Source organism: Budorcas taxicolor, chromosome 5 (genome assembly GCF_023091745.1).
Source record: "Budorcas taxicolor isolate Tak-1 chromosome 5, Takin1.1, whole genome shotgun sequence".
Classification (NCBI taxonomy): Eukaryota; Metazoa; Chordata; class Mammalia; order Artiodactyla; family Bovidae; genus Budorcas; species Budorcas taxicolor.
The window spans coordinates 105,676,827-105,696,945 of NC_068914.1; the positions used below are offsets into that span (position 1 = coordinate 105,676,827).

A 20,119-nucleotide genomic window follows, 5' to 3' on the forward strand; every position below is an offset into this window, starting at 1 on the left:
GTGTCTAGTATACATTGTTTCCACAGGAAATTTACCCTTGAATCTTTTCCTACTCCCCTGCTGAAACTTGTAATTGGTGTGTTGTGTTTAAATCATAGTCTAAGTTGTGTTTGCTGTTAACTCTCCCAGGATATCTATTTTAAACAGAATAGCAAGAATAGGAGGCAAGTGTTTTGCCTAGAGAATTAATCTAAGAACCCAAACAGAATCCTTTCCAGAGGCAAGAAAATTGACAGAAAATGATGGGTGAGACACAGCTTGCTGTCAGAGTAATCATCTTCAGTTGTGGGAAGGGGGGGTGAGGGTGAGAATGATCACCATTAAATGAAACAGGTATCATGGAAGACGCATTTCTGGGAGCACATTTTTGATGGAGATGCCTCATCAGCTGCCAAATCTCTCGGCAGCTCGGCCAGGATCATTCTGCAAATGGCCATCGTGGCCTGGATTTCATCGCTTCACATTTGCACCTTGCAGCTTTTAAGGGCCATTAGAATCTAAATACTGCCCCATCAAAGCTCTATCTGAAAGGAGTTGTTGCTGGCAGCCAGACAGCCCGTGGAATCTCAGCCTTCGACAGTTCTTAATAGGTAAATACCTTTGCTTATGAGACAGAATGATGATCTGGAAAGGGTGATGCTCTAAAACACAGACGGCATCCATGAGCAGTTGGAAATTTGACATCAACACCCATCACAGTCAGGCTCCCATCCCCGCCGCTTGGAATGGGCTGGAATGTCAGAGATTTTGCCTTTTCAAAATGTTGCATAATGCGAGACATTAAAATTAAAGGTGATGTTTACTGTTCACTTCTTATACAGATATTTCCAGATTCACAGTGGGATATTATTTCCCTTGAAAATGCTTTGTGTCTCCGCCAGTTACTGAATGCAATCAGATAGCTTTGCGTGGGCTGGCATACCAATTAGAGGCCTTGTCTGGGTTACGTGTGATGTCTTCCCTCTTAAACTCAATAGCACGTCTGCACATAAGTAGATTCAGAGAGGAGAAAACCCAACTGCCAGAAAAATCTAAGGACTCTTTCTGTTCTTAACATTACACATGTATGTACACAGCCACAAGGTGGAAGGCAAAACAGCCATAAAGCGTGGTGAATAAAAGAAGATTAATGAGGGAAAGAATCTGACAAAAATATTTAATTAGAATGCAATGGCTTGGCCCTATTATCTTGTATTATTATACATCTTGTCATTAACCAAATCTGTATCTAAACTGTGGGCATTTGTCTTCATTATGCAATAAAACGGTAAAATGAGCAGGTTCCAAACAACCAATAACTACCCTGAAATGCTCACAAATGTGGGGAATGGTAAATGTTTCTATTTTGAATCCATGGCTTCTGGTAGCTAGAGCTCAGCCCTGCTTTGAGAGAGGAAGGAATGTTTTTATGTTTAAAACTGTGGCTAGATAAATCAAATCAAGGTGTCTTTTAGTCTGACATCCAACCATCTTGGCGTCCAGAGGCCTCTCTCTGCTGGAAACTCACCAGGAGACTTTTTCTGGATTATGGTTTCCTTATCTGTCAGACATGATGGATCTGTATCTTCTCGAAGGTCCCTTCTGGTACTAATACTCGGTGTTCAAGAAAATGGTGTGAATTGTCAGTTCTCATTTGGGGTCTAGTTTAACTGATATGCAAGAAGCCATTCTTCATTCATTCATTTGTTCCTTCACTAAACATCTATTAGAATGTTAATAGAGTGCCAGCTGCTACTTCATGTATGAATGGTCCAGAGATGAAAAGACTGCCCTAAGCCAGTCCTAACTGCACATTGGACCAACTGGGGAGGTACTTTAAAACCCTGATGCCTGGGCCCTAGCCCCAGAGATTCTAATAAATTGACTTGCAATAGGGCACCTTTCTAAAGCATAATCTGGCTTGAGAAATTCTAAACGAAGATGCAGAAATTGCAATACATTATACTGTAGTGTTGGGCTTCCCAGGTGGTGGTGCTAGTGTTAAAAAATCTAACTGCCAATTCAGGACACCTAAGAGACCTGGGTTCCATCTCTAGGTCAGGAAGATTCCCTGGAGGATGGCATGGCAACCTACTCTAACTCTTGCCTGGAGAATCCCATGATCAGGGGAGCCTGGCTGGCTTATAGTCTATAGGGTTGCACAGAGTTGGACATGACTGAAGTAACTTAGCAGACACAAATGCACATACCGTAGTATGTAGTGTGTGTCTCTAAAAGACACACTTTCTGCTCACTGAGAGAACTCACAGGGTGCAGAGGAAGTTTTCCTGTAGGAATTAATGTCTGGGGTCAATTTTAGAAGATGAGCAATAATGAAGCTGGTTGAGAGGTGTTGGGATTCAGGTGGGTGACCCCCAAATATATTAATACCACAATAACATATTAATTACTTTGAATTGAAGTTACATATGCCACGGCCAATACAAGAGGGCCACTTTAACCCTCCTCTGTCTCTCAGAAAGCAGGAAATGAATCTTTCGTGTGGAAGGTGCACTCCCAGCCTCTGGAGGTAGAAGGACACCATTATTGGCAGAGACAGGATCCGCAGAGCGAGAAGACTGTATAAACACACCTGTCACTTCTTTAATGTACTATCCTACGCCCCGACTCCACAAATTCTTTCTTTTGTAAAACTTTTTATTTTGTAAAACTTTTTATTTTGTATTGATGTATAGCTGATTAACACTGTTGTGATAGTTTCAGGTGAACAGCGAAGGGACTCAGCCATACATGTACATGTATCCCTTCTCCCCAAACTCCCCCCCACCCCAGGCTGCCATGTAATATTGAGGCAAGTTCCATGTGCTATACAGTAGGTCCTTGTTGGTTATTCATTTTAAATAGGGCAGTGTGTTCATGTCCATCCCAAACTCCCTAACTATCCTTCCTCCTCTTCTTTCCCCTTCCACCTCTCCAGCAACCGTAAGTTCATTCAAGTCTGTGAGTCTCTTTCTGTTTTGGAAGTTCATTTGTATCGTTTCTTCTTCAATTCACAAATAAAGGATGCCATACGATATTTCTCCTTTTCTGTTGGACTTATTTCACTCAGTGTGACAAACAAATTCTAATTGACCACCTGAAACCTAAGTTTCTTTGTCCTGTCAATTCCTCACAAATGTATTGTTTTTTTTTTTTTTTTGTCTAAAAATATAAAAGCTACCTGCTCTGACCACTTCTTATGTCTTATTTCTATGAGCTCTGAGCACAAGAATGAAAACTTCTTTCTTTTCCTCATGCTAATCTGTCTTGTGTATTAGTCTGGTCACATGAATTCAAGTTGGGGGGAATTTCTCCTCCCAACCAAGGGAAAACAAATGTGCTCCCAGAAGAGAGAGCTGCAGAGACATCCACTGGCCCAGAGATGCCTGTAATCACAAGAAGTTCAGTATGGCCAGAGCCAAGGGGGCAAGGCTGCCCAGATGAGGCTTAGGAATAAAGCACTTTGGTAGAAACTGCCAGTTATTCCCTGAAAACCCTTCATTTTATGGGGCCCATAGCTACCCAATAAACAACCACATTCCCCAGCTCTCTGGAAATTAAGTATGGCCACAGAACTAAGTGCTGGCCAGCAGGAATGTGAAAAGGAATAATGTGAATAACCTTTAGGTCTCATCCTCAGGGAAAAAAATATCTGCTTACCACCACATCCTCTTTCTCTCTGTGCATGAGCTGAAACACAAAAATAGTGCTTCAACAACGCTGGTCAACAGCATCCAAGAGAATGAGAGAGAACAGATCGGAAGAAATTCTCTAAATGATACTCAGATCATTCACTAGCTTGGACTTACACCCCAAGTGAGAAATAAAGCTTTTATTTTGCTTGACAGACTGTTTGATATTCTTTGTTTCAATAGAATGTGCATGTGGGTGTGTGGGTGTGTGTGTGGGTGTGTGTTAGTCACTCAATCGTGTCCAACTCTTTGCAACCCCATGTACTATAGCCCATCAGGTTCCTCTGCCCATGGAATTTTCCAGGCAAGACTGGAGTGGGTTGCATGCCCTTCTCCAGGGATCTGCCTGATCCAGGGATCAAATCTGGTTCTCCTGCATTGCAGAGAATTCTTTACTCTCTGAGCCACCAAAGAAGCCCCACTCTTCTCTGATGTATATCCCACCAGAAAGCTACTTTCTGGTGAGGAGACAAATCACTGCTTTCAGAGGGATGGCTATTCTAAACATCTACTTTTGTGAAGCTCTGTTGTAGAATGTGTATCACAGGTTCTTTACAAGAGCCTAGTAAAGGAAGAAATTTCCTGAATCATAATTTTTCACAAAAATTTTAGTGTCTTTAACTTAGGCCAGTGTTTTTAAAACCTCTCAAGATTGTAGATAAATACTCTTCATTTTTAAGACCAAATCTGTCTTTGGCTAGTGAAGGCCCAGTTGTAATTCCAAAAGATTGTTAGAATGGGCCTGGAGCTGGCCTTTTGTTTCATATTCTGGAATACGATTTTTGTGTACAATTCCCAGGCTTCAGGGTAGAACAAGCTCTCAGACACTTTATTGGGTTTTGATTGAGAATATTTGCAGGAGCAATTTCCAGGGGAACACTTAGGTGATCAGCCTCAGGAGCCTGCAATCTCAGGTCCCAAGGGGACAGAAATCACCAGTGGAAACATGACTATTACTGGGGAAATCGATCTTCTTGACAGAACATAAATCAGAAGCGCCGACCAGACACGGCAATGAAAATGCCCTCAGTCATCCTATCAGAGCAGAGGTGTTAACATTGTCAGGGCGGGAGAGCAAAGAAAACCAGTTTGAATACCAGAGACTTCCCTCCTGCTTCACTCTGTGTGGTTCACAGACCTGCTTGCAAACACTGGACAGTTGGGGGAGGTCCAGTCCTGTGTGTCATGGGGCCTGTCCCCACAACTCGTAGTGGTTTCCACGTTCATTCTCTGGGGCTGAGCGCCCTCGTTCAGTCTTGCCCCTAAGACTGTACCCAGGCTGAAGACCCTCATTCTACCATCTCTGAGGCCCCAATTATCCCTGTCTCTCTTGCTGCTGGCTTGGTTCATGTTCCCATGACCTTTCGTCTGAGCTGCTGCTGCAATTGTCTCCTAACAGCTCTTCCTTTCTCCCTCAGTCGTCTGCACACCAACTTCTCACTGTAGCCACAGACCCTTCGAGAGCACAAATCCAACCATGCTACTTTCCCCTGCTCCGGCCCTCCCATGTCATCCCTGTGCCCACCAGGTTCTTTCTTTGTTTCTTTCTTTGGCTTGGTGGGGTCTCATTTGAGGTCTGTGGGATCTTCATTGCAGTGTGTGGTTTTCTATAGCTGTGGTGTTCGGGCTCAGGAGTTGTGGCTAGCGGGCTTACTTGCCCTGCAGCATGTGGGATCTTAGTTTCTGGACCAGGGATTGAACTCATGTCCCTGCACTGGAAAGCAGATTCTTAACCACTGGACCACAGTGAAGTCTTGCCCACAAGTCGGCCAACTTGCTATAGCTCCCTCAGTCTTACTCCCCGTTTTTCTTCCCTAGATTGGCAGATGTGTTGCTTCTCTTGCCTCTGGGAGGGGATGATGCCATTTTCATTGCATGGCCTCAGGGAGACATTCTGGCCCCTAAGAGCTTCTCTGAGCCAGAGTTCTCACTCTGCTTCTGTTTGTCTCAGCTCCTGGGGAGCCGCATTTCTGCACAGTGGGTGCAGCCAAAGAATCCACTTGCTGTTAGCATGCCTGTAACTGGCTTCTCACTATTCACAGCGCTTCTGCTCTCAGGAAAAGAGATCAGATCGGCTGTGGAAGTTTCCATAATATAACTAGGAAGTGGTGGTAGATACTACCTTTTATTTTTAAACTGAAGTATACTTTTTGGCAGCAAAAATGTATACTTCTTTGGAGATTTAATGTTTTAGATAAATATTGTACTTTCTAGTTCACTGTGGTGCCCACCACCACATAAATTAAATTTTTTAAAATCTAGTTTGCAGTAGAGTTGATTTCCATTGTTGTGTTAGTTTCAGACATATAGCAAAGTGGTTCAGTTATATATATATGTGTGTGTGTGTATGTGTGTGTGTGTGTGTGTGCACGTGCTTAATCACTTCAGTCGCTTCTGACTCTTTTCGACACTATGAATTGTAGCCCACCAGACTCCTTTGTCAGTGGGATTCTCCAGGCAAGAATACTGGAGTGGGTTGCTACGTCTTTTTCCAGGGGATCTTCCCAACCCAAGGATCGAACTCATGTCTCTTATGTCTCCTGCATTGGCAAGTGGATTCTTTACCATTAACATCACCTGGGAAGCTCATATATATATGTATATGTGTATATAAATATACATATATTCCTTTTCAAACTCTTTTCCCTCATAGATTGTTACAAAAAATTAAGTAGATGCTACTTTTGCATGTAGTATGATTCTAAGGAGCATGAATAAGTTTCCTCCCAATACAAACACACACACCTGGTTCCTAGGAATCAAAACATTATTTGAAACACCTAGGGCAGCAATAGAGAAGAAGAGAATAGTAAATGGGGTGACAGAGTATTGAGAAGATAAGTTGAGAGAGAAAGCCTTGAAAGGGAATTAAAGAGACCAATTTGGAAACCTTGAGCATTTCTCACTTTTATCAAGCAAACCCCTGGGTGCAGGCATTGTGGTTTAAAACCAGAATTGACTGGGTTTAGGTGACCTGGGGATTGATGACTTCAGAGATGCCTAACATTTGTAATAACCTAAGTGAAAACCCTCTGAGGAGTTGGTATTCTGGGTCACTAGTCTTCTTTCTCTGACTCTCTTGAGAAATAAAGAAACCAGATATTAAAATGCAAGAAACACAAGCACTAAGGATAAGAAAGATTGGCTCTCTGTCCCAGCCTTCCCATTTACTAGCTGGGTGCCCTCAGATAAGTAGTTTAACCTCCCTGAGCCTTGGTTTATTTAATGGCAAACAGGAGCAAGAACACCTACTTACCAGCCTACTGTGTCTCAATGAGATAAGGATGTTCAGCGGCAGCACCAATGCAGCACATACGTGATCAACAGATAGTTTATATCATCTCTTCTGAATATGAATCCCATCTACGTCAAATGATAGGACTATTTGCCCTGTCTCTCATAGCGCGGTTAGGTTCTATCAGTAGATAATGTTCATTGAAAGACCATTGTACATCAGATAGTTATTTTTGTTGATTTGTCAATTATTGTTATAATTCCTGTAGTGATTATTTATAGAGACTGAAGCTTAATATTCTGTTTTTTAAAAGGTTAGGGATTCTTAGTCTAAGAAATACAGATACCCGGCAATACATGTCACTCTTGACAGTTGCCCACTCGTACTGGAGCGAAGGAAGGAAACCAGTGTCAGAGAAAGGCTCGACAGTGCCCTGGGAAGCAGAGTGAATGGAAACGTAGCCTGGGACCTGTTTTTTGCTCTCAGATGACATGAGAAAGCTTAGAATTGCTTTGATGAAGCAAGGTGATGTTGAAATTATGATATGGTGCAAATCTTATATGATGGTCATCACTATCATGGTGAACTTCTACCCTACCTCAAACTCTTCTCAGGCATCACTTACTTTGCATGGATTTGATTCCTTCTTCTCAATGCTCTCAAGGCACCCTATGCTTACCTCTATTCATGCAGCTATCATGCCACATTAAATGCTATCCATCCATCCATCCTTCAATAAATATGTGCGTCTCTCATGGGCTGGACACTGTGCAACGTACTCAAGTCATACAGGTGGTTCATCACCTATTCCTTTCACTGGAGTGAGAGTTCTATGACCTTTTTTATTTATGCCTATGTTCTTGAGGCTTACTCCAGGGTTTGGTTCATAATAGACACTCAGGAGATGGTTCAGTGTGGTGATTAAGAGCATGCCAAGTCCTGTGCAAGCTGCTTAAGCCTTAACCCTCATTCTCCTTGTCTGTTATAATAATGCCTACCTCTACATTTACCCTAAGGATAAAAATAACATACTCCCATAAAACACTTGGTAAGTGCTGTATAAATACTAGCCACAGTCATAATAACTGACTCCAGCTTACACTCTCAGGCATAGGACACCCACCTGTCACTATGGATGAGGGCAGCTCACACCTCCTTGTCCCCCTTTCTTTCATCCCTCCCCTCCTGCCCCTCATCACCAATGCCCCTGTGACCACACACATATTCAGAAGCATCTTCTGGGTCCCTCTTGTTCTTGGAAGCTCACCTGGGGTAAAGAATTTGCTAAGATCTCTGACAGCCCTTCCCAGCACCGGTTGCCGTCTGTCCAGTTTTTAGCAACTCTGTGCCTCTCTCTGTTCTCACATCAAGAAGGATCTCGAGGGGCAAAACTCATATCTGAACATAGAACACTTTGCTTTAGAAGCAATACCGAAACTGTCTGGCCACGAACAATGTCCTTTCCCCAGGATTAATGTTGCCTTTTCATAACTGCTGATCAAATTAAGACTACAACATGAGCAAAAGCAGAGGATGGCAGAAGGGAAACTAAAGAACACAGAAAACTCTTTCCACTCACCCCCCACCCCCACGCCGACCCCCAGCCAATCACCCAAGGCTCGAAGCTAAAATAAAATTAAAGGGAAAGAAAAAGAAACGGATCAAACTGATTAGGTGCTGGTATGCAGTTTATTTTTTTTTTTTTTTAAATTGGAGTGGTTTTTTATTTGAGTTCAAAATGGGTCATAAAGCAGCAGAGACAACTCACAACATCAACAATGCATTTGGCCCAGAACTGCTACCAAACACAGCACAGTAGTCGTTCAAGATGTTTTGCAAAGGAGATGAGAGGCTTGAAGATGAGGAGTGTAGGGGCCAACCAGTGGAAGTTGACAACCAATTGAGAACCATCATCAAAGGTGAGCCTCTTAGAGCTATAGGAGAAGTTGCTGAAGAACTCAACACTGACCATTCTATGGTCATTTGGCATCTGAAGCAAATTGGAAAGGTGAAAAAGCTCAGTAAGTAGGTGCCTCATGAGCTGACCAAAAATAAAAAAAAACTGTCATTCTGAACTGTCGTCTTCTAGGGCTTCTCTGGTGGCTCAGAGGGTAAAGCGTCTGCCTACAGTGTGGGAAACCTGGGTCCGATCCCTGGGTCGGGAAGATCCCCTGGAGAAGGAAATGGCACCCCACTCCAGTACTCTTGCCTGGAAAATCCCATGGACGGAGAAGCCTGGTAGGCTACAGTCCATGGGTTCGCGAAGAGTCGGACACAACTGAGTGGAGCGACTTCACTTTTCTTTACTATTCTACTCAACAACAATGAACCATTTCTCAAACGGATTGTGACATGCGACGAAAAGTGGATTTTATACAACAACCAGCAATGACCAGCTCAGTGGCTGGACTGAGAAGCTCCAGAGCACTTCCGAAAGCCAAACTTGTATCAAAAAAGGTCATGGTCACTGTTTTTGGTAGTCTGCTGCCCATCTGATCCACTACAGCTTTCTGAATCCCAGCAAAACCATTACACCTGAGAAGTATGCTCAGTAAATTGATGCAATGCACCAAAAACTGCAATGCCTGCAGCCAGCATTGGTGAATAGATTGGGCCCAAGAATTATTCTCTACAACAATGCCTGAATGCACATTGCACAACTGACACTCGTGCACACTTCAACACAAGTTGAAGAAAAAAAAAAGTCGAATGAATTGGGCAATGAAGTTTTGCCTTATCTGCCATATTAACCTGACCTCTTGCCAACTGACTACCACTTCTTCAAGTATCTCAACAACTTTTTGCAGGCAAAACACTTCCACAAGCAGCAGGAGGCAGAAATACGTTCCAAGAGTTCACTGAATCCGGAGGCGTAGATTTTCATGCTACAGGAATAAACAAACTTATTTCTTGTTGGCAAAAATGTTTTGAATGTAATGGTTTCTATTTTGATCACCAAAGATGTGTTTGAGCCTAGTTACAAGGATTTAAAATTCACTGTCCGAAACGGCAACTGCTTTTGTACCAACCTATTAAAGATTCTGCTTGGGGGTAAGGAGGTAATCATAGGGAAGACAATTACCTGAATGAATTAATATCAATTTTAAAGAGGAGCTCAAGGAAGTCAAAGCTAGGTTCATGCCCAGGCATGAATTAGAGAAAGTGAAGAGGTCACCATCCAGGGAGTAGCATCAAATCAAAAACAATGAAATCAGCCACACAGATAACACAGCGAGCTCTCTGTGGTCGCACCTTCGGTACAACCTTGTCCAAAAGGCAGCAGTGCAAGTGACAGTCCAGGCATTCTTACAAATCAGGGAAAAATTCACAATGTCCTCAGGACGGATATAGGAGGCCAGCAATAGCCAAATATCCATGGGATACTCTTCTCCTCCAGTCCCGTTCAGGTCTTCTCTGTGCCTCTTGCTTTTCTTTTTTCTGGAGATAGTTCTCTCATGGATGCTTTCCTCCTGGGCATCAGTCTCACCACTGCTGTCGATGATGTCACAGGGCTCACCAGCCCCAGAAAGAGCTTCCACTGCAGGAACCTGGGAGGCTTCCAAGCCACAGAGAGATTTTACTTCCTGCTGAACAGCATTGGCTACAGCTTTCTTGACCCTTCCAGACCTCACGACGGCCGGATCCGAGTTGGCATAATCCGCCACGGTCACTCTTCCTGAGCAGGCGTCTTGGGCCCGGAACTTGAGTCGCTTCCCTCTCTTGGGCATGGCGACCGTGTCGGGGCGAGGCCGGGTTAAAGGGCCAGGACCCCGGGCCATGTTTCAGGCCAGAGAGCGGGATCTGTGAGCCTAGGGCCAACTCCGGCCGGCTCCGCTGCCATCCCGCTCCAGAGACCGCAGCTCCCGCGAGGCGGTATGCAGTTTAGAAAATCAGTTTAACGGAAGCTAAAAAAGAAAAAAGTGCTGTGATGTTTCCTGTGATTGGATTTAAAAATTCATCTCCTCGGTTAAAATCTACTTTGTCACTACACTGCCATCTGTCCTGCCTCCCAGTCATCCCGATGTAGAGTCAATAGTCTCTGAATTGTGTTTCCTAGCTCCATGGCCGGTCACTAGGATGTTCAGCTAGTGACAGTCAGCAGGAAGAATCTTAATCAAAATATGTGTCTGGGGTCAGTTTAAAGCTGGGCCAGTTTGCAGATCCATGCCCTTTGATCTTATAGCTTTGAGAAAGTTTTTGAACTTCTCTGAACATGTTTTCTCATCTGTAAAATGGGTGTAATAAACACCTACCTTCCAAGGATGCTACAATGATTGCATGGATGTATACATTTTTCAGCATACTGGAGGTGCTCCACAGTTTGGAGTTCCTTTCTTTTTGACACCTGGATATGTTACTTTTGTTTTTGTTTTTGATCTCCTTTAAAATGTAAGTCTCCATGAACAGTGTAACTCTGTAAGGCATTATCAATTATTTGCTCCCAAATGGGTTCAATTTTTTTTTTTTTTCTGAATGCAGGTTGTTATAAAGGAGATGGATTGCAGACAGAATGTGATGGGTACAGAGTAACCACAGAATTCCTGGGAGAAGACAACTCTGGAGAGTGGAAGGATTACAGAACTATTATACCTAAGACAACCACATGTGTGCCAGCTCAGTTCCTTCTGTTGTGTCTGACTCTTTCCAACACCGTGGACTGTAGCCTGCCAGGCTCCTCTATCCAGGAGATTCTCCAGGCAAGAATACTGGAGTAGGTTGCCATTTCCTTCTCCAGAGGATCTTCCCAACCCAAGGATTGAACTTGTATCTCCTACATTGACAGGCAGATTCTTCACCAGTGCACCACCTGCAAAGCCTCAAGACAATCATACCTCCTTTAAGACTTACCTATTTCCTCTGTTCTTCTTTCCTTCCTTCCATCTACCTTCCTTCCTTCTCTTTCTTTTTAAATTCTGATGCAAATCACAATGGTCACTTTGTACAAAGAAGTGAATGAGAAGTCCAAAAAAGTGGTCTATTCCCTAAACTAAGGATCGAAAGTACCTTCACGTTACCGGATTTTATAGCTGTGGGGAGAGCCATGACTTGAAGCCTTGGCTATTTCTCTGTTTCTTGTCTCTTTAGGCAACTTTCATGTCCTAAACAGAGACACACACATATATACATACACACATGCATGCAACACGATTTATTAAATTCTTACCATGTGCCACATATTAAGTGTCTTATGGAAATTATAATTTAAGTCCCCAAACTCGTGTATAAATTAAGTTTATTTTTAATTGAGATTTTTGGAAATCCAATTCAAGCAACCCAGTACAAAAGGAAAATTTATTGACTTACAGAACCCACAAGTCTGGAGCTACAGCAGGACCTGAGGACTTAGCTCTGTCGTTCTCCATCTCCCATCTCTGACACTCTCTGCCAGATTCTTGCTTGGATGGGTTTTTCCAAGACTTCCAGTAGCTTCTGATCTAATTTCTACTGGTTTAGTTATTCCAGCATCCAGAGATCCTTTGTCTAATAATCCCCTAAAATATCTTCAATGGGAGTCTCATTGTCCCCACTGTGTTGCTGTAGCAGAAACTAACTGAGGCACCCCATCATGTTAGCCCTTATTGAACCCTGTTATCTCCACCCATTTAACCTACAGATGTTTGTCCTCCTCTTTCTTGCTCAGTTGCACTCTGAATATGATTGCCCTCTAGCTATACCTGATGTTTATCCCTCCGAGACAAGATTCCTAGCACTCCTTTACTCTGGGAGCATTCCTTACTCCAGAAAGAATATCTCAGGAAGATGACCTGGAAAACCACCAGAGCTGTCCTGTAATCTTGATCTCAATGCCCCCAGGAGGAGGAGGAGAATGCAGGACAATATCAGCTCTAATCCTTAGTTTTAGCCCCATTTTCCATCTTAAAACTGTAAGGCCTCTTCCAACTTCCCAGGAAGATGGTCACAGTCTTGAAAGCATTAGCTTGTTGTGATCCTCTTTTGCCTGGCAAAACAATAAAACTACTCGTTTCTACTCTGTCTCTGTGTTTATATCTGTCATTGGTGAACAGAGGCTGGTTTTGCAGCAACAGTGAGGGCATGCATGAACTTGAAACAGCCCATACGGACAGTGGCCATAGTGCTCAGATAGTCCAGTCTAGTGTCCTTCTCCCCAGAGCCAGCGGCGGGGCCATCCTCTTGAGAGTGCCCAAGAGTGGAATGCACGCTCTTCCAGTGATAGCGAGACACCTGTTCCTGAAAGCATAGGAATAGTGAGAACCTGTCTTTGGTTTACAGATAATGAGGAACCTGCTCAAGGTCTCAGAACTGGCAAATGATGGGGAGCTGGATCTTGAAGTGACATGGGCCCATTTCAGGGTTTTTACCCTTATCTGGGGCTGTGCTAAATAAACTCCACTCCAGTACTCTTGCCTGGGAAATCCCATGGATGGAGGAGCCTGTTAGGCTGCAGTCCATGGGGTCGCTGAGTCAGACACGACTGAGCGACTTCACTTTCACTTTTCACTTTCATGCATTGGAGAAGGAAATGGCAACCCACTCCAGTGTTCTTGCCTGGAGAATTCCAGGGACAGAGGAGCCTGGTGGGCTTCCGTCTATGGGGTCGCACAGAGTCGGACATGACTGACGCGACTTAGCAGCAGCAGCAGCTAAATAAACTAGGTTGACACTGAGTGGAGCAATTAAGTCGTAGATGGTCCCTAGATTGAGAAAATTCTTTAAAAAAAAAAATCAATATATCATGAGTGTTCCCTTCCCTTTTCCCTGGGTTTGTTGCAGGAAGGTGGACCCCTTCCAGGGCCCAAAATTGGGCTCTTGTCTAACACTCGAAAATAAATTGTCCAAGGAGACACATGTGCTGACAAAGCAAGAGATTTTATTGGGAAAGGGCACTCGGGTGGAGAGCAGTAGGGTAAGGAAACCCAGGAGAACTGCTCTGCCGTGTGGCTTGCAATGTCGGGTTTTATGGTGATGGGATTAGTTTCCGGGTGGTCTTTGACCAATCATTCTAATTCAGAGTCTTTCCTGGTGGCTCACCCATCGCTCAGCCTAGATGGATGCTAGCGAGAGGGATTCCGGGAAGTGGACCGACACACAGTGTCTCCTTTAGACCTTTCCCAAACTCTTCCGGTTGGTGATGGCTTATTAGTTCCATATTCCTTATCAGGATCTCCTATCATAAAACATCTCATGCAGATGGTTAGTATGGTACCTGGCCAGGGTGGGCAGTTTCAGTCAGTGTGCTTCCCCTAACAGGTTCAACCTCTCTCTCACTTCTTACCCTGGACGCATAATGGCTCTCCCTCTATATACTTCCTCTCGGGCAGAGCCTCTGTGAAAATAAATTCTTATTAGTAAATTTGGGGGAATATCTAATCTGCATCCAGCATTTTTTTTAAAAAAAAGGAAACAAGAAGTTCTCAGCAATGTCAGCCTTGTCAAGTTGAAATGTGTGGAAATCTAAGTGCGGCAGCCAGGGGGTCCATGGTGAGGATAGATTTTTAAAAAAAAATTTATTTCTACATTTGTGTTAAGGTCAGTGTATTCATTTCACAGTAGGGAGGGATGAATTTTGACATTTTTATAAGGGTGATTGATTGGTTTGTGTCCATTTGTGAGACTCAACATGGTAAAAGGCCATGGCTAATGGAAGAGGAGGGGGGAAACTCAAAAACAACTAGTTTTGTCAGAAATTTGCCTATCACCATATTGGAAGCTGCCCAGAAATGTGGACACAGATCTGAGCAGAATATAGAAAAGTGTTCAACACACATTTAGTAAAGTACAAATGGAAGGTTATTGAGAAGGACTTCATTTGAAATTTGTATCCCAGCTGCTGTGAGAGAGTTGCCTGCTTTTTACTGACAAATATCTTGTGTCCCTCACCCAAAAGACTTATGGAAGAATGTCATTTTCACAAAAGTGACCTTTTGCCTGGAACACTCTTGCCCGGAACACTCTTGCCCACATTTCATGGTCTCCATTGAAGGTCCAGCTTATATGGGCCTTTCTTGGGGGTGTTGGGGGCTTCCTCAGCCCCCAACTAACTCTATAGAGCCTGACCTTTGACCTCCACATTGTGAAATGAAAATATCTCCTACCATATCAATAATCAAGAAATGTCACAGCCATCAGCAATTTCTGGCCTCCAAACATGAATAAAAGTGAAAGTCGCTCAGTTGTGTCTGTGTCCAACTCTCTGCAACTCCATGGGTTGTAGACTCCCAGGATCCTCTATCCATGGAATTCTCCAGGCCAGAATACTGAAGTGGGTAGCCATTTTCTTCTCTCGGGGATCTTCCCAACCCAAGGATCAAACCCAGGTCTCCCACATTGCAGGCAGATTCTTTACCATCTGAGCCACCAGGGCAGCCCAGGGCTCCCAAAACTGATATCCAACAGATGCTGCCACCCACCCAGAGGTGGCTGCTGAGGAGCTGGGGGAATATAAGAAGCAAACATCTGCCACTCCTTAAGGTGGACACGGAAACACTATTGGCTTCCTGTTTCCTTAGATGTGCTGCATACGAAAGAAATGAATTCAATGAGTCCAGAGGCTTGCATCTTCCCATACATAGAATGCTAAATTCCTTAACTCGGTACCTGATCCTTGAAGTTCAGATTGTCTGCTTCCTTTGTTGCAAACTTGTATATAGGCTGATTTCCCCTCCTGCCTTCTTGGGGTAGTTTTCTCAGAGTCACTGAGGTGCTGTCTTCTGGGCTTGGAGTTCTAGACATTTCCTCCAATCAAAACAACTCTCTGCTTTAAGATTGTGACAGCATTTTTTAGTCGACAACATGATTATAATCAGAGCACCTTTAACTCCTCCATCAATCATTGTCCTCCTGGTTAGACTGAGTTTCCTGAGTTGATGAGACAAAGAGACATGTGTGTCTGCTCCTTGTTGCAAAGAAGAGGGCATAAAATTTGTAGTAGGCATTACCAAATATTTGTTGAATGAATGAATGGTTTTCAAACCATTTCAGTCTCTGCCTTTTGAGCTGTAGCACAGAGCCATGCTCTCATTTGAGGGAGGTATGCCCTGGTTGATATTACTCAACCACATTCTGGCACCGTGGACAGAGAAGTGGACCTTTATCAAGCAGACTTAATTCTGGAGAGCTGTGAGTAGGTGGTAATGTGAATGCTTCTTATCTGACTAGATCTTTGGTAAAGAATAGCAGAAGTAACGAAGGTGCCAACGTATGTTGTTATAATTACTGCTCTGAACACTGATTCCTTTCCTTCTCAGCAAGGATGAGACTAAAGCTTCATCTAAATTGTTATGCTTATAGGTGATTGACAGGGAGTCATGAATATTTACATGGAAAGCATTTCTCTATAAAACCAGAATACCACTCCTTGGTGATTCATCACCTTCTTCTATGATGACCTCACTGTTTAAACACACTGAAGCTTCCATATTAACCCAGGACTGCTTATTCCTGTGATCTCATGTATATTAGGATTTTTTTCAGAGCATCTGAGATTGGAGACCCCTGTGTGAATGTCAGTGCCAGTCACCCCAGAGTCCTACAGCTAATTCTTCCAGTGGTGATGGCCCCAGGTTTGAGCAACCACAATACTAGGGATATTTCCACAGGATCTGGAGGTTGAAGTCACGTGGTTCTGTTGACTACAGACAGTTCCCCAAACAGTTTGTAAGTTACACTGTTCAGGGATTCCCTGGAGTCAATAGTACCCAGAAGAGTAACCTCAAAGTTTGCATTTTCTGTTTTGGTATTTCATTTACCTGCTATCACAAAGGGATGAAATTATTCACTCCTGGATGTTCCCCACCTGTCCCCTTTCCTCTCTCCTTCCTAAAAGAGTTGTGGTTTTATAGTCAGTTATTTCTCCTCCTCTCTTCTAAAAAATTGCCAGGGTGGTTCTTTGGATTTTCACATTGCAGAATCTGAAGGGTAGGGGAGATTATTGCTATTGTTTAGACGCCAAGCCATGCCCTGCTCTTTGCAACCCCATGGACAGAGGCACACCAGGCTCCTCTGTCCATGGGATTCTGTAGGCAAGAGTACTGGAGTGGGTTGCCATCTCCTTCTCCATGGGATCTGCCTGACCCAGGGATTGTACCCATGTCTTCTGCATTGGCAGGCCGATTCTTTACCCTGAGCCACCAGGGAAGCCCAGGGGAGAGTAGAAAACACCTAATCCAGGAGGGCAGCAGAATGTGCCTGATCAAAGAGCACTCCTCAGAGGCCATGGAATAAGTTGAAGAGGAACGAGCATAATGCATAGGGAGGACATTCGTGCTTTCACACCTGCCTTACAGCCTGAGATGGAAGTACCAAGAGAGATTAAATAGGATGATAAGGAAGTGAGTTCGAAACTCCCAGATATTGCAAGATACTAGAGAAATAGATGGTGACTAAGGTCACTAATAAGAGTTTATATGAACTATGTACAGCAGCCTGCTATATGATTTTCAAGAGACTTGAGGACGATTGGAAATTCTATTTTGGCCCCCTTTTTTTTGCTAAGACCTCTACAAGTAGGTCAGGACTCAAATGAATAGACAGGGCCCAAGGCATTTCTGCAAGTTTCCACGTGTCATCAAAATAAATGGGCTTCCTCCGCAACTTGTCTCAGGCCCCTTCCTAAGGATCCTTCCCCTGTTTTAATACTCTCTGATTCAAGTCCCTTCACATCTGAACCAACCTTGGGATTCACTTCCAGACTAAGCTGACTGTGAAATCTATGTTGGGCGTGAGTGTCCTTCTGTGAACACTGTCTTATTCCTCCTTAGGGTATAATTAAGAACATGGAAACCCAGGTTTATCACACAGGGTTGGGCTGCTGCTCATTGGCCAAGGGATCTGTATCTGACATGACCCTTAGAATTGAGTTGAAAAAGTGCATGATGGTTGCTTCAAATTAACCCCGTGAAGTGGCCTCAATAGCCATTTCCTGCGCTGTCTCCTCTAACATAATGTAAACTTCTGAAGCTGTGTTCTATACTGCATCCTAAATCATCACTTAGAACAAAGTGTGTTCCCAATGTACAGCACATCTTGTGCCTTTTTCTAAATTTTCCCATTTCAAAATTCAAACGATAGCTAGCCACACACATACTTTTCAAATGTTTAGCCAGCCACACTCTTGTCTTCTTCAATAGCACAGCTCTTCCCTCTTCCCCAAATCCTATTTATCCCTCCATTTTTTTCACCCATAAATTTGGAATCTACCATTCCACCTTCTTCCAAGAATCACTACCCTGGGCACAGGGAGAGAAAACCAACTGAGAAGTTTCTCTTTCTAAGGTTTGGCAACTAGATCAGTATTTGAGACAGAGTTGATGCCCAGTAATAGTCGCTGCATGGATGGCTCTGCTTCAGAAATACCTGGCACTGTGCTCTCAAAGTGTCAGGAAGAGTGTAGAGTCAAGTTATCTAATTAACCTAATCATTCATTAATAATCATTAATCTAATCATTCAGTAGCATTGTATAAGGTTTTATTCATTCAAAGAACTCATCTGCTTAGACTGCAGGGCAGTATCTGGGGCCAAGGTCTGGTCTTTCTACCTCTTCAGATAGATAATGAACTCGAGTTTGGTTACATCAAAGATTTTGATTCAAATCTGGTTTCATCCCACTCTACTTGTGTGAATTGAGGTACTTGATTCAACCTCACTGGCTCTCTTCTTGCCTGTCTGAAAAGTGGGGATGATAATGTCTTTTTCACCGAAGAGAATGAGATAAGAAAGCCTGGCACATGGTGAACATTCAATAAATGGCCCCTGAAGGTATTGAGTGATCCACTGAAGAGGCTACTCTAGAAAATTAGAAGTTTTGAGTAGGTAAGTTAGCATGGATTCACTTGAAGGAGAAACAAAAATTGATTTTTATTTTTATCACAGAACGTTGCTCCATTCTCCCTCTGCAACTCATCTATTCTGTATCAAAAAAGTCTCACTATTAGAAAATTCAGGCTCACCTTACCTAGGCAATGGGCTACTTTCCTCCATAGAGCATAATTTCTCATAATCCTGGGGATAATAACTCTTCTCACTTCTAATCTGCATGGGGGCCATTAGTTGACATAAAGCTCTACAAAGTAAAATTTTCATTTAATTGAACGTGTTTGTTGTTTTCCCAGGCATAATGGAGATAGGTCTATGGTCACAAGCCCTGCGTCCTGGGCCACTGCCCAGAGAGGAAAACTATCACTAATTAGCACCTTTGTGGGGACTGTGGAAGGGCTGCTTTTTTATTCTCCTGCTTTCATCCCTTTTGGCAAACATCCCTGGAAAGCTAGCCATAAATGCTAATAAAATTGCAATTTCTGTTGGAAAATGCGATCCCAGAACATTTGAAAGCTCAAAACCTCACTTAACTGTGTGGAGCATTGTAGGTACATTATAGTCTTTTGAGACCTGCTTGTTTATACAATGTAATATCTATCTGAATAGCATTTGTCCAAAAGTGAGGCACTGGCTTATGAAGCTTCCCACCTCGCCACCATCAGCAGGGAGGGCTCATCCTAGTCACCTGGTGTGGATAAAATACATCCTCTCTCTCCTTTGAGTTTCAAGGTAATTTGATGATAAGAACTACATAACTACGTAAGTGGGTGGGTAGATACAAACTGTCAGTCTCTCAAGAGGGATATACATATGAATCCCTAAAGAATATGAAATGACTGCTTCACATGATGTGCTTTCTGAGAGCTCTGACTTTGCCAGGATGTAGCACCCATCAAAAGCAGAAAACTAGATGCCAGGAACCATCAGCAAAGGAACAGCAACATATTGCATTTCCTTTTCTCACTAAGCAGGGTAACCTACTTTCTGATCCTAGCAATTGTGTCATGGTATCAGCCCTAAAGGGGCTTCCCAGGTGGCCCTGGTGATAAAGAACCTGCCTGCCAATGCAGGAGACATAAGAGAGGCCGGTTCAATCCCTGGGTAGGGAGTATGCCCTGGAGGAGGCCACGGCAATCCCCTCCAGGATTCCTGCCTGGAGAATCCCATGGGCAGAGGAGCATGAAGGGCTACAGTCCATAGGGTCACAAAAAGTCAGACATGACTGAAGTGACCTAGCAAGTAGGCAAGCATTAGCCCTAAAATCTAGGCACCCACCTTAGGACATACAAGAACACACAGAGGAGAAAAGAAATATATACCCTAGTTAATAAATGACTTAAACATCGACTGAGCACGCTCTGGAGAGTGACCTGGTATTGGGTCCTCTGCTATCATTTTTTTTCCAGCCTCCTGGTC

The 20,119-nt window shown here is 43.5% G+C and overlaps 1 protein-coding gene across 1 annotated transcript; it reads right to left on the minus strand.

Annotated features, from left to right (window-relative positions):
* Window positions 1–8,627: 8,627 nt before the first annotated feature.
* On the minus strand, window positions 8,628–10,762 carry LOC128047967 (transmembrane protein 183-like). Its single transcript, XM_052640415.1, has 2 exons — window positions 10,159–10,762; window positions 8,628–8,896 (listed from the first exon to the last, which is right to left on the minus strand). The coding sequence occupies exons 1-2, from the start codon at window positions 10,683–10,685 to the stop codon at window positions 8,671–8,673; spliced, it is 753 nt and encodes a 250-aa protein (XP_052496375.1). The 5' UTR covers window positions 10,686–10,762; the 3' UTR covers window positions 8,628–8,670.
* Window positions 10,763–20,119: the final 9,357 nt, after the last annotated feature.